This window comes from Engystomops pustulosus, chromosome 1 (assembly GCF_040894005.1).
Source record: "Engystomops pustulosus chromosome 1, aEngPut4.maternal, whole genome shotgun sequence".
Classification (NCBI taxonomy): domain Eukaryota; kingdom Metazoa; phylum Chordata; class Amphibia; order Anura; family Leptodactylidae; genus Engystomops; species Engystomops pustulosus.
The window spans coordinates 150,711,834-150,726,228 of NC_092411.1; the positions used below are offsets into that span (position 1 = coordinate 150,711,834).

The 14,395-nt window shown below is 39.1% G+C and overlaps 1 protein-coding gene across 4 annotated transcripts in view; it reads right to left on the bottom strand.

The window, feature by feature from the left end:
* Window positions 1–10,575: 10,575 nt before the first annotated feature.
* MIER2 (MIER family member 2) overlaps window positions 10,576–14,395 on the bottom strand; it is a 43,761-nt gene continuing 39,941 nt past the window's right edge. For 2 of the 4 annotated variants that reach the window (XM_072110867.1, XM_072110877.1), the window contains exon 12: window positions 10,579–12,214. In XM_072110867.1, the coding sequence (XP_071966968.1) occupies window positions 11,934–12,214 (281 nt within the window). In that variant the 3' untranslated portion in view covers window positions 10,579–11,933. Of the gene's footprint in view, window positions 12,215–14,395 lie in introns of all 4 variants that reach the window. The other 2 variants (XM_072110857.1, XM_072110848.1) reach the window with 2 other exon arrangements.

The following is a 14,395-nucleotide window of genomic DNA, read 5'->3' on the forward strand; positions in this document are numbered from 1 at the left end:
AACTGCTGTGACATACTTTTTTTTATTATTATATTTTTTGTAACAGGACCTTTGGCAAGGTCATCCTATCTCATGACTTTAAGTGCCCAATGATGTAACAGAGCTCTCCATACAGCACAGTGTAATATGCTGTCAATCAGGAACAAGGAGGCAATGTAATGCATGTAACTGATGAATATATGCAGGGCTCCCCCATAAACACTGCAAGTGTAATATAAATGAAGAGCTATACCAACATACCAACAGCAATTTGTGTCTCCGGGCATCTTCCCAAACACGTGTTTCGGCGTGCCTTAGGACCCCTTGAGAAAGGCTCGGCACGCCTAAACATGTGTTGAGGAAGACTGCCGGGGATACAAATTGCTGTCGGTATGTGAATCATAGCTCTTCATTTATATTACACTTGCAGTGTCCATGGTTTTAGACGCTTATACAGTCCAGAGCTGTGTACATATTTTACCACATGAATTATATACTTTTTCCATCATATTATTAATTGATCTGATGTTTCTTGCTCTTTGGCATTTTGGCAGTTACATTGTGCGGATATATACCAGGTGGCTCATGTAGTTACTATGTTTGATGTGATGTCTCTGTGAGCAGATATTTTTGTGGCCGGCCATCCAATTTTATGAATTGGGATTTTAATATACCGTATGTCAATGAAGAGTATTTATTTTATGTGAAAAGGATATAGATGGTTTCTTCCAGTTTGTTCATAGTTGGTTATCTTCCTATTTGGAGCGCGAATATCCCCTTATTAATAGTTAGGGTATCTTAGTGACATTTCACTTTGCAATTATTAGATGTAATATGCTTTGTCTTTCATTTGGTTAGGTTCATTTGACTCAAGTAGTATTACTGGACACACTTGAGGTGAGTTGCATATAAGTTTACAGACTGATTTATTTTAACATTTCAGCCAAGGAAAGGAATTTTGGGTGGTTTAATTTGCATGACAGCTTCTCTTTAATGCTTTCTCAGTATTGGATGGAAGATTACTACCATGCTCTTAAATAAAATAGAACAGAATGAGAGATAATAAATGTGAACTTAGTTCTCTGTATCTCCAGAAATGTTCTGAATATAGATCTAGGCTCAGGGTACTAGCAGAACCATTAGCCATGCAGAGAGTATTGGTGATTTGATGATGATACCGTATAGTTTTAGAATAGGCAAAATTCTTAATTAACTCAAAATAACAGAACAACACAACAACGATTAACAGTACTAACAATAACAGAGGTCACTTAAGACCTAATCATAAAGGTAACTCCACTATGCCAGAGTGGTCAGAGGTGGCCCTCACAATTATTGAATAAATACCAAAAACTAGACGAAAAGAGGGAAATCCAGGCCAAAAATGAACTTGTAAAATAGAGAAACTTTATTGATAACAAATTAATTCTTTAAAATGTACTAAAAAATTCCAGGAGAGACAATGCATGAACAATCCAGGTAAGGGTACACAGCTGTATATACAGTAGTGCAAAGGAAGCGCTGCTCTTAATGGCAGTAATGTGTACTGAACCACATAACAAAAACTCATGCCCAGACACAGAAGTTAAGCAGATAAATACTACAAATAAACATGCAGTTATTTGAAAAAATATCAGACCCAAACAAGGATGAATACCTGTGAAAGGGAGATCCCGTGGACCACAGTACCTGGTGTTCAGCCCCCGACATGCGTTTTCTTTCTCAAGGGGTAACGCTCACTAACACAAGCCAGGCATATAAACTCCTCCCCACCAATGGTGTTGGAGCAATAAGTGTCTATGCAGTAAAACACCTGTGTAACAGGCGCGTGTTTGGACACATGGAGTCACGTCAGCATCGGTGCTGGGCCCGTGACTTCACAGGAGGTGGGGCTAAAGTCCATCCCATGTGACCGAACGGACACGCCCCCCCGCCACGGACGGAGCAGCAGCGGTATACCAGACATGCGCACTGAGGTGCATTAGTGCAAGATCGCAGCACATGAAAGAGGAAGACAAAGAAGACAAGAAATGTATGCATTTGAAGAGTGTATAGCAAAACACGATACAATATAAACGTATTGGTTATGCCTCAGTATAAAGTACAGAGTACAAACAGGGTTACATAAATAACCATAGGATGACCCAACATGGACGATCATAAAAATGAAAAAAGGTGTTGAGAAAGAAAATTGGGAGAAGTTGAAAAATTAAGTGAATAACACCTAATGAAAGGGCTGGTGCAACCATATACAATATGAAGAATAGCATAAATTTAAAAACACTGAAAAATTGATGGCATAATGTAAAAAGGACAAGACCAGTGTGAAGCAATATATAAATACATAAAATAAATACATAAAATACTGTAAACATTCTGTAAACACTTCTAAGTCATGAATGATAATGCAAAGTGGTGAAGTGGAAAACTGGCAAGCATGCAAACAAAAAGTGCAAGTGACGCATGTGCAAAGTGAAAAAAGTGACGCATGTGCAAAGTGCTAATTATACTTATGAGGATCCGGGCTGCACAAACATTTTTTCGAGGAATCCAAGTGAACATACGGATTAGTCCAAGATGAGGGCCTATATAGGGCTACAAAAGGGTCAAACAAAAAGCACACCACAAACATTCATAGAATATGAACAGTCAAATATCAGAGCGAATCAGAATATGTACAAAATACCCAGACTGTAAACAAAAAGGGGGGAACGAAGGATATGCCTGGCAGGATAAATCAATAAGAACCATGTAAGTTAAAATATTATAAAAAGAGCAAGAAAAAATGCTGAACAATGTGAACAGGCTCCATGGACAGTGACACAGTGACGGGGCAGTGGCTGGATATTCAGTAAGAATTTGTTTAAAGATTGGGTCCGATGTCAAGATTGGCCAATATTTCTTCAGGATGGCGGTCATCTCATCCCATTGGTTATGGAACGGAGTTACAAAACGTGGTGGTTGTACAGTAGAATCTTTTTATCTTGGATAAAGGAGAGAAGAACGATCTGTATAGAGATATATTTTTTTATATATTTTTGATAGAGTGTCTACTGTAACCCCGATCGAGAAAACGTTGTTGTAGCTCCGGTGCTTGATTTTCAAATTGTGCATCGGTGGAGCAGATCCTCCTTATCCTGAGAAATTGTCCAGTTGGAATGGCATTTACCACACGTCGAGGATGAGCTGAGGAACAATGAAGATATGCATTAACGGATGTTTCCTTCCTAAATACATCTGTATGTAAAAGGCCATTTGTATCACATATGGCTTCCCACTGTGTGCGTACATTATCAGCAACGATGCTAAAAGAAGGGAAAACCTGTATCTGTAAACCCCTTGGGACAAAACCATGTAAGAGAACATGTCAATGACATCACGAACGCGTCACTTATAGATTGTTCTCAATTTGAAAAATTGAAGCCCATCCCCCGTCACTTTAGAAAACATCACGCATCCAATTTCTAATCTGTGCACCACGAACAACTGAATTTCTAATCTGCTTCGTGTCCGGGGTATTGACCATGTCGATTTCAACATGAGAGGAGGTGCACTGAAGAAAAGACTACTTCAGATTGAGTCCAAATGGATTTGGACTTTGAACACAGTGCAACCTCTGGGATTGAATGAGAACTTTGGCTTCTCTGCATTTCTGTAACCTATATGCCCTGGTGTTCTTCTCTTGGCTAACACCTCTTTACCTACACCTATATATTTTTCCATTATTGGTGTATGTTCAGTGATATTGTGTCACTGTCCATGGAGCCTGTTCACATTGTTCAGCATTTTTTCTTGCTCTTTTTATAATATTTCAACTTACATGGTTCTTATTGCTTTATCCTGCCAGGCATATCCTTCGTTCCCCCCTTTTTGTTTACAGTCTGGGTATTTGATGCATTTTGTACATATTCTGATTCACTCTGATATTTGACTGTTCATATTCTATGACTGTTTTATGGTGTGCTTTTTGTTTGACCCTTTTGTAGCCATATATAGGCCCTCATCTTGGACTAATCTGTATTTTCACTTGGATTCCTTCGAAAAAATGTTTGATGGATGTTTTATAATTAGCACTTTGCACATGCGTCACTTGCACTTTTTGTTTGCATGCTTGCCAGTTTTCCACTTCACCACTTTGCATTATCATTCATGACTTAGAAGTGTTTATAGAATGTTTACAGTATTTTATGGATTTATTTTATGTATTTATATATTGCTTCACACTGGTCTTGTCCTTTTTACACTATCCCATCAATTTTTCAGTGTTTTTAAATTAATGCTATTCTTCATATTGTATATGGTTGCACCAGCCCTTTCATTAGGTGTTATTCACTTAATTTTTCACCTTCTCCCAATTTTCTTTCTCAACATCTTTTTTCATTTTTATGATCGTCCATGTTGGGACATCCTATGGTTATTTATGTAACCCTTTTTGTACTCTGTACTTTATACTGAGGCATAACCAATATGTTTATATTGTATCGTATTTTGTTATACACTGTTCAAATGCATACATTCCTTGTCTTCTTTGTCTTCCTCTTTCATGTGCTGCGATCTTGCACTAATGCACCTTAGTGCGCATGTCTGGTACGTCGCTGCTGTTCCGCCCGGGGGGCCGTGTCTGTTCGGTCACATGGGACGGACTTTAGCCCCGCCTCCTGTGACGTCATGGGCCCGGCCCCGCTGCTGACGTGACTCCAAGTGTCCAAACACGCGCCTGTTACACAGGTGTTTTACTGCATAGACACTTATTGCTCCAGCACCATTGGTGGGGAGGAGTTTATATGCCTGGCTTGTGTTAGTGAGCGTTACCCCTTGAGAACGACCAACGGGTTGAAACGTGCGTCGGGGGCTGAACACCAGGTACTGTGGTCCACGGGATCTCCCTTTCACAGATTTTCATCCTTGTTTGGGTCTGATATTTTTTCAAATAACTGCATGTTTATTTGTAGTATTTATCTGCTTAACTTCTGTGTTTGGGCAGGAGTTTTTGTTATGTGGTGCAGTACACATTACTGCCATTAGGAGCAGCGCTTCCTTTGCACTACTCTATATACAGCTGTGTACCCTTACCTGGATTGTTCATTCATTGTCTCTCCTGGAATTTTTTAGTACATTTTGAAGAATTAATTTGTTATTAATAAAGTTTCTCTATTTTACAAGTTCATTATTGGCATGGATTTCCCTCTTTTTGTCTAGTTTGTGGTATTTATTCAAAAATTCTTAATTATATTTGTTTTTTAATTATGAAATATCATAACCACTCAAAAACAGGCGGGGAAAAGCAGTAGATAAAGCATCCAAAGTATACACATAAGGAGAATACTTAGGTGAGCAGTAACAAAAGGTAATGAGAATGGGAGTACATATGAAACTAATAGGAAAAAAGGAAGAAGATGACCAAACAAAATTCCTGTCTCATGCGTTATACAAAGTAAAGATACAGAAGCTGAAGGCACAACCCACTGAAAGCTACAAGTAGTACAATAATGATCTCATGGAGACCATATACTGTCTAATCTCTCCATCTTTTAGTTTAGTTGAGGTGTCAAGTGCACTATAGATCTGAAAGAGACCGGTACCACCAACACACATGGACCTTTATATACACATTAAGGATATGAGAACAGAGCAATTAAACACTTTCCTGCCATGGGGAAATACAGGAGCAACTGGCACCTGGTTTCTGCACAGAATAGATAATTCTTCTTACAAGTATCTTATGATGCTGCAGATATTAAGAGTTGTGAAAGATTGCCGAGTGATCTTCTCACATTTGTATAACATTAAGGATCATTGTGGATAATGTGTACCCCTGAAGACACCATGGAAGAACAGAAGAATATCTTGGGTAATGTGTATTCAATGCTCATTTATACATTTACAAAGACATTTGTAATGAAAATTTATATAATACAGTCACCATTCCTGCTGGTCCTGATCAGTGATCAGCTGTTTTTATCCTCAGTTTCCTATATAATTTCCCTTTTCCCAGACTTGCTAATGATTGTAATTCTTTGGCTCAGTGTCTGCTGCCCTGTCCGTTTTTATGTTAAAATGTTTGCTTGCAGTGACTTTGGCCCATCAAATATTTTCCAGTGTTTCCGATTTTAGTCTGAATAACTTCTCTTTGCACCTTTGTGCTATTATCTTTCCTGTTGGCTCCAAACTGCCATGTGAAAGAACACTTTCTTTTCATCTTGGAAAGTCACTCAGGGTCTGCAAGCAGGATCCAGATATATAATTTGCCTTATAAGGCCATCTTATCTACTGTAGGTTTTAGTTTAGTGGGATGTCCAACATAGGATCATCAACAACCCAGACTGCCATTTAAAGGGGTTGTCCGAGTTCTTTAAAAAAAGCTAAAAGTGGCCGGGACAGGGCTGCTTAAAAAAATAAAGCTGTACTTACCTCCCGGTGCCTTCTCGTATCCAGCGCTGCTGTCGCTCCGGTCCGGGCGCCATGTAAACAAACATGGCCGCCGGAGCAGCGCTGGATTCAGCTTTCGGCCGGCCGTGGCCGGGCACGCCTATCCGTCCCTATACACAGCATTGTGTATGGGGGCCGGAAGGTTGTCGGGTCCGGCCGGAACTGAGTCCAGCGCTGCTCCGGCGGCCATGTTTGTTTACAAAGCGCTGGATACGGGAGGGCACCGGGAGGTAAGTACATCTTTATTTTTTTTAAGCAGCCCTGTCCCGGCCACTTTTAGCTTTTTTTAAAGAACTCTGACAACCCCTTTAATGCCAAAATGGGCATGAATGCACCTAGTGTGAAGGGGGCGCTGATGAGCACATCACAGCCTCAACTCTCTTCTCTGCATATCGCTACGTTAAACTATATGTCCTATATATCCAGAGGACACCAATATACAGCAGAGCCATTTTAGACACCAGGCAAGGCATGCAGCCACGCTGGGCACCAATGTGAAGAGAAAGCCAAGGAGCACATTACAGCCTCCACTACCCTTAGTGCTTATCGCTATGCTCAACTATATGTGTATCCTCAAGACCTCAATATAGATGAGCCTGATAGCAGAAGAGCGAGACCTGGCTGATCACAGTACTGCTGCACTGTTCATATCTTGCAACAGAACTGGATCTGTGTAATAATAGAGCCTCATCCAGTGAATCTTCCTGTTTTTCTCTGAGGGTGCATATGTGATCAGGTCATTATACAGAGATCCGGCTCATGAGAGTATACAGAGATCAAGAAGTTATACAGACACTCAGCACAAAAAGCTATACAGTGGCTCAGCGCAGAAGGATTTACATAGATCCAGCACAGGACGGTATACAGAGGCAAAGCACAAGAGGGTATACAAAGATTCTACACAAGAAGGTATACAGAGAGACAAGCTGAGGAGTGAATAGCAGCTCAGGTTCTGCCGCAGTTGAAGTGTACTATTGTGTAATGTCAGGCAGGCACAGTGACTATGTTAATCATCTTATATAAGTTATACATGGCCTCCATCCTTCTAAAATACATTTTTTAAATTATGTGGTTAATAGGCCCAAGGGGCTACCCTAGCCCCTCTGTGATCTAGCTTTACAGACAGCTAGTGTCGCCGTCTCCGCTACTTCCTCAGCGCTTATGCACTTGCTTTAATGTACTTTTTTTTTGGTATGTAGGGGCTTGGCTTAAAATTCTATTGTACCCACGTTAGGATATATTCACATAGGACTACACAATGACCTTGATATTTCAGAAGCTATGTGCTGTTTTCCAATTTTGTTCTCCAGTGTAAGTATATGTGTGTACGTGTATTTATCTATATACACTTCTCACAAAAAGTTAGGAATATTTGTCATTCTCTTGAAATGTATGGAAAACATGACATTATGGCGATTTCCTCATCTCAAACAATTAACTGAAACAAAAGCCAACAACAGTGGTAGCTATAACCACACACAAATGTTCATCGCTCAGTAACTTGTCATGTGGCCTTGAGCATCAGTTACAGCTTGACAAGAGGCTCATGATGTTCACAAGTCGACTAATTGTCTTTTAAGGCACAACGTCTCACTCTTCTACTTCATTGACGTTCTTGGGTACGGAGTTATAAGCCTCTACATGCCGACAAAACTGATCCCATAGATCTTAGGCTACATGCACACTGCCGTGAGCCCGCCACACCGTAGCACGGCGGGCATACGGCAGCGCGGGGGGAGGAGGAGGAGGCGAGCGCCGCTCACCCCGCCCCTCTCCATAGGAAGTTATGGCGCACAGTGCCGTAATACGGGAAAAGAAAGGACATGTCCTATCTTTTCCCGGGCTATGTACCGCTCCCGTACAGGGCCGTGAGCCCATAGAAGTATATGGGGGACGTATATCGGCCGTATATACGTCCTCCATACATGTGTGTGAATGTAGCCTTAAATGGGATTCAGGTCTGGAGAAAGTACAGGTCATTTGATTTGAGGTACCACAGTAACCATTCCCTTAACAAAATTGATGGGCTGGCACATTGAATATCAAATGAGGCCTGTATCAAACATGTGACAATACTGCCTTAACCCTTTCCATGCCAGACATTTCTAGAAATTCTGTCATTAACCAGAGCATTTTTACCACAAATCGAAATTACAGAATAAAGAATTATGCTAAACCCCATAAAACCAAATATTTTCTGAAAGCAAACACTTTTCTCATTTTCAAAACAGCATCAAGGAGTTTATAGACATTAGTTACCTTTAAGCAATTTTGATTTAAAGTGTAAAATTTTATACAAAATGCATAAAGATTTACTGTGGCAAAAATGTTTTCCAAACAAAAAATATTTTGTTTCTCATGTCCTAAATGTAATAGATGAACATGTGTAGAATTCATACATATTCCAAAGTCATAAATTCACATGACTAAATCATCATAAAATTACAAAAACTCAACCAAAAATCTGCTTTTAAAATTCAAACTTTTAAGACAGTTAAAACCAGCAAATTCTGGCAACGAAAGACATTAAAAAGTAGATGCCACCCTAAAACTTAATATTTTTTGAAAGACAACCCAGTAGCTGAGGCTACACAGTGTGGCTACTCCATGCCCCAGTAACCTCTTTGATCCTCTTACCAGGACATCTTCAGCATGCAGCTACAGGGAGCTGTGTGTATATAGACCACAATACACATTATCAACAAGAATTTACATAATGCTAAAGCAAAAGCCATGCAATACTGAAGATTAAAATTAAAGAACAAAAATATTTCCTAAATGTCAAGGTCATTGTGTAGTCCTATGTGAATATGTGTTAACATGAGTAAAATGGCAGTATTTTTAGCTTATTTCATACATTGTAAATATTTTAAAGCACAGAATAAAAACGTACTGTTAATGAGATAATTGAAAAAGAACACGGATCAAAATCAGAGAACAGTTTCATAAACTTCCATATAAACTTCCAAAGTCACAAATTCTACGGCAGCAGGTTGTCCAGATGAAGGCCAAAGGGGTGACCCCAGCCATAGTAAGTTTGTTGTACAAAGTCCCGATTTCTACAATATAGCATTTTTACATCATCCCAAATTCCATCAATTCCACCAAAGAAGGCTGCTCGCCCTTGAAAGACAAATGCAAGAGATGGCAGGATAATGCAGAGAATCCCCGTGGGTAATCGTTTCAAGACTGAACAGGGTAAGGCCCGTTCCACACTTGCGAGTTCGATGCAATGAACTTGCATCACACTCACAACGCATGTTGCCCGGATCGCACGGCCCGAACGCTGTGAACCAGGACTGAACTCAGCATGTCAGTTCAGTCCCGGTTCACAGCATTCGGGCCGGGAGATGCAAGCAGGATGTGTTGCGCGTGTGATGTGGAACAGGCCTAAGGATCTGTCTTGTCAAACAGTCTCACACCATTTAAGAGCATTTTGACTGAAAGTCGACTCTGCAGTGACCAAACCTCTCATTAGCAGAAAGAATCAAAATCAAGACTCACCTTGGCTAGGAGCATGTTGTGTGAAAAGAGAAGTAGTCCACAGTTTATTTTAGTGATGAAAGCAAGTTTAATTTATTTGGATCTGATGAGAAGCATAATGTTAGTATAGAAACTGGGGAAAAGGCTGAACATAAAGTGTGTAAAGAAGTCAGTGAAAGGTGGTGGAGGAAGTGTCATGGTTTTGGCAGCCACCAATTTTCATGAAAGACAAAAAAACGGGTAAAGTGGTTCCTTGAAACAAAAAAGGATTAAATGGCCAGCGTAGTAGAAACTTAATAGAAAACCTATAGAAAATCCTTGCAAAAACAAACGGTGTGGCCAGCTCACCTTTGCAGTAAATATGCAATCCTCCCAATGCACGGATGTGTTCAGCGTGCGGACCCTCCACGCAATGAAACGGCAAACATCCAAAGGAAATCCAGCACAGTCACGGAGAATGCATTAAAATCCAGTAGCTTTTAGTTCTTCATATTAAAAACGCTTGACACCACATAGAGCAACATACGGACAAGTCAGACCTACGCGTTTCGTCTAAATCGACTTAATCATGGTCCCCAATCAAGTTGCTCTATGTGTTGTCAAGCATTTTTAATATGAAGAAATAAAAGCTACTGGATTTTAATGCATTCTCTGTGACTGTGCTGGATTTCTCATAAAGAATCCTTGGTGACAAAGTTATGGGCAAGAACCCTACAGTCATTGTGGAAGAGTGGACCAAAATCACACCAGTGCAATGTGAGACTAGTGATGTTCTGAACACATTCAAAGCAAAGGCCAGTGCATGTCCTACTGTTCGGAGACTGTTTCAACCTTCCGAAAAATTATAGTTATTTGTTTTCCGTACTACACTTATTGCTGTTCAAAAAAGCCAAGAATGAAAACGTTAAAAATAAAATGATACATTAACATGATTAACATGATACATCTAGCAGAAAAATGTAAATGGGTTGATTTCAATGTAAAAGTATTTGTTGGTGGGCTGATTGTCTCAGAAAAGGATTACCCAAGGCTTTGTTGTTGCATTTACCAATGTTTATTCACATATGGAGCAAGTAAAGATGGAAAAAATTAACAAATATTTAGAAATAAAAGTGAAAATTATTTTGCCAATATTGACGAAATTTGTGCAAAAATATGATGTGTGCCTAGAAAATAAATAGTCTAATAGAAGAATAATGGACATTTTGAACAAACTAAATGGATGCGGCTTGAATGAAGTAGGCAAAATATATGCCTATATATCTTACAGTTCAGCAAATTGGGTTTGTAAATATGTACAATATTTTACCTTGTATATAAAAAAAATAAACCATACATTGAAATGCAAATGACACGGAAAGACTATTCATTAAATTGAGGTACATGAGCCAGAGGTTTTTCCGAAATGTACAGAGGCTGAAATTGAATGCACCACTTCTAATACTACAAATAAGCCAAGAAATAGCATGCCCAGTCTACTTAATGTGACCAATTGCTTCAAGTTTAACTGGGCATCACTTTACATAACAGCAGGGTCTGAGCACAGACAGTGAAAGTATAGTAGCCCATCAACTCAAGTCTGCCAAAAAAAAAAAAAAGAACCACCAAACCAGGTCCAATACTCGATACTAAACATGCGATTCTAGGCCTTGAAAAACCAAGGGATGAATCTGTTCCACATAGGCAACATGTTTATCTCGTCCAAAATGTCTATTTTAAAAAGTGAATACCGATCGAGAAGCAGTTTGAAAAATGATCTACAGTGGAATGCATTAATATAAAAAAGCCTCGTACTATTTATGGACTTATTGTGCAAGAGACCTGTTACATATAATCAGTACTGGCTAAATTTTAAAGGTCTACTGAAAAAAAAGTTCATACATGTCTAGTTCCTGCATATTTTAGCAACTCAATAACAAAACCTCCAAAATGTCTGGTACTGTTAGGTATATCTTCCTGAGATTATACAAATCAGACGAAAGGAACTCAATTGGTGATGCATCAAGTGGTCTGAAACAGCCTTGTCTTCATTTATCGGGGACTCAGGGGGAATTGGTACAAAATAGTGATGGTCTTGACATAAAGCCAGGAAGAGACAAGTCAGCCATATTAAACTTTTCCAAAGCATGGTCTTGTTTCCTGATATCCGGCAATACAGGCATTTCTGGAGGGCAGTGATCAAGACTGACATTTCCACTGCTGATAGGATGCGGGTCTTGGCTGTCATCCTGGTTGGTAGAAGAGTGGGAATGGAGTCTGCAAGTAAATTGATCTTTATCGCAAGAACAGGCAATATTCTTTGAAGTATTCTGCTTCGACCCAGCTGTATTCATGAATAAAAAAGCAAAATCATCATAACATTATTAATAAAAAAGTACATTATGTAGTGAGAAATATATTTTCTTTGGATAGCCATAAGTGTACACACAAAGAAAACATAGAGGCTCATTTACTAAGGGCTTTGGCCCACACTTTTTTCAGACTGCGCACATTCTTCTAGGCTAAAACTGCTTGCACAGGTATTTAAAAAGTGTCTGCGCCACTATTGTGTTGCACGCGACCCTTTTGCTGCGCAAATTGATGTTAATTCAAGTACTGGATCCAGACCCAGCTAGCACACAGCAGTATTCAAATAAGGAGTAGCATGCATGCCATGAACCTAGTACATCACACAAAGAGAAGCAGCACACATACATCTAATTAAAAATATATAAAAAATACTTAGTCTAAAATAGAAGTAGGATTATTTTTCATGTTTTCCCAATTCCCTGCTTTCAGACATATTATAATGTAGAGCTATGTAAAGGGTAGGGTGAGGCTGCTGAAGAGAAAACATGAGTTGCAATAGGATGCTGTGGTAGCAATTTCTGTGCTTAGCAACAAAGATAACTCTCAACTCTGTAGGTCAGGAAGGTTTTCATTTTCCTTATAGAAATTGCCTTTGTGGGCTATCTTTTTAGGCATATGCATGCCCTGCTGCGGATTATAGGTAAGGAATATGCAAATAAAGGTGTAAAACAGAAAAGTATGCCTCCAGGTAGGGAAGCAAAATGATGTGGAAGCCTTTACAAAAAGAATAGGAAGACACAATTGTAGACTGTGCTTTCTCATATGAACAGTTTGCTTATCAGTAAAGTATATGGAACTGACTTGCCAAGGAAAGAGTTAGTTCTCTTTATGAAAATTGTGCTTGCAGGCCAACTTTATAGGCATGCAGAGTCTTAATAGGGCTCCTAGTATTCATAGTATATATGTATATGGGATGCTGGTGCAGAGTGAGACAAATTACTTGCTAGACTGCAGCAACCTTGTCTTTAACTCTCTTCTCACTAGAGATTTCCATTAGCTGTAACTTGATCTGTAAACAAGCCTGACAGTCCACAGAAGTCTATTTGCAATAACGAACCCGGTGATGGGAGGAGATAGAAAAGTCTCTAGATAAATGAAGATTGAAGTATTTTTCTTTAATTAAAGTTGAATTACAATATTAGGATGACCGCTCTCGGTGATGGTGAGCACACTGTTTCACTGCAACGAAGCCAAGTCGGCCAGTCATCTGCCTGTGGAGGGAGGAGTTCCCTTTTTAGCCCTAATTTTTGTAAGTCACAAAGCATAAAACATGAAACAACCCCCAAACGCGTCGAACTATTTCTCCTGAGCATAGAATTGCCTCACATGTGCATATAAAATGTTGTATGGGTACGCAGTAGGGTATAGAAGGGAAAGAGGGACATTGGGCCTTTAAAAGCCAAATTTTACCAAAATCCTATATATGTGTCATGATGCATTTGGAGTGATCTAAAACAAAGAAGAGCCCGAAAAGTGACCCTAATTTTTGAACACACACCCCTTCTGGAATGATAAAGTATATTTTACGGAGAAACTGAAGAATTACAAAGTATGTGCTTAACAAATCCAGAAGCTTGGTAGGAAAATAGAAAATAAAAAAAAAAATTGTTGGGAAGGGGTTAAGGAGACTTTTTGTTTCACATTACAATAGAAATCTGTACTAAACAGATTAATTAAATATTTTGTGTAATATTTTCTTAACCAAGCTAAGGATAAGACTAATTTTTTTGCATTTGTTTTTCACTCAGCTCCTTTTTATTTCTGTATATAAAGCTATATGTGGGCTTGTTATCTCCCCTCAAAAAAACTATTAAAAAAAATCCACAGTTTCACCATATTCTGATGGCCTTTATATTTACAGCTTTCAATGTGTGGTGGAAATGATACCTCACCTTTATTCTTTGGATCAGTATGTGGAAATACCTTCAACAACTACCTATCAACAACCTTGCATTAAACAAACAAAAAACTCTTCCTGCCTGCTCACACCTCCGGCACACACACACCCATTGTCGTCCAGCATTATGTAAATTTTAGGGCCAAATAAAATGTTTAATTGTTAAAAAAAAACAACAACTCACAATACGACCTCTATTTTGTTTTAATTTATATGAGTTGCCTAAAGGGTTAACACAGCTTACCAAAAGCAGTTTTG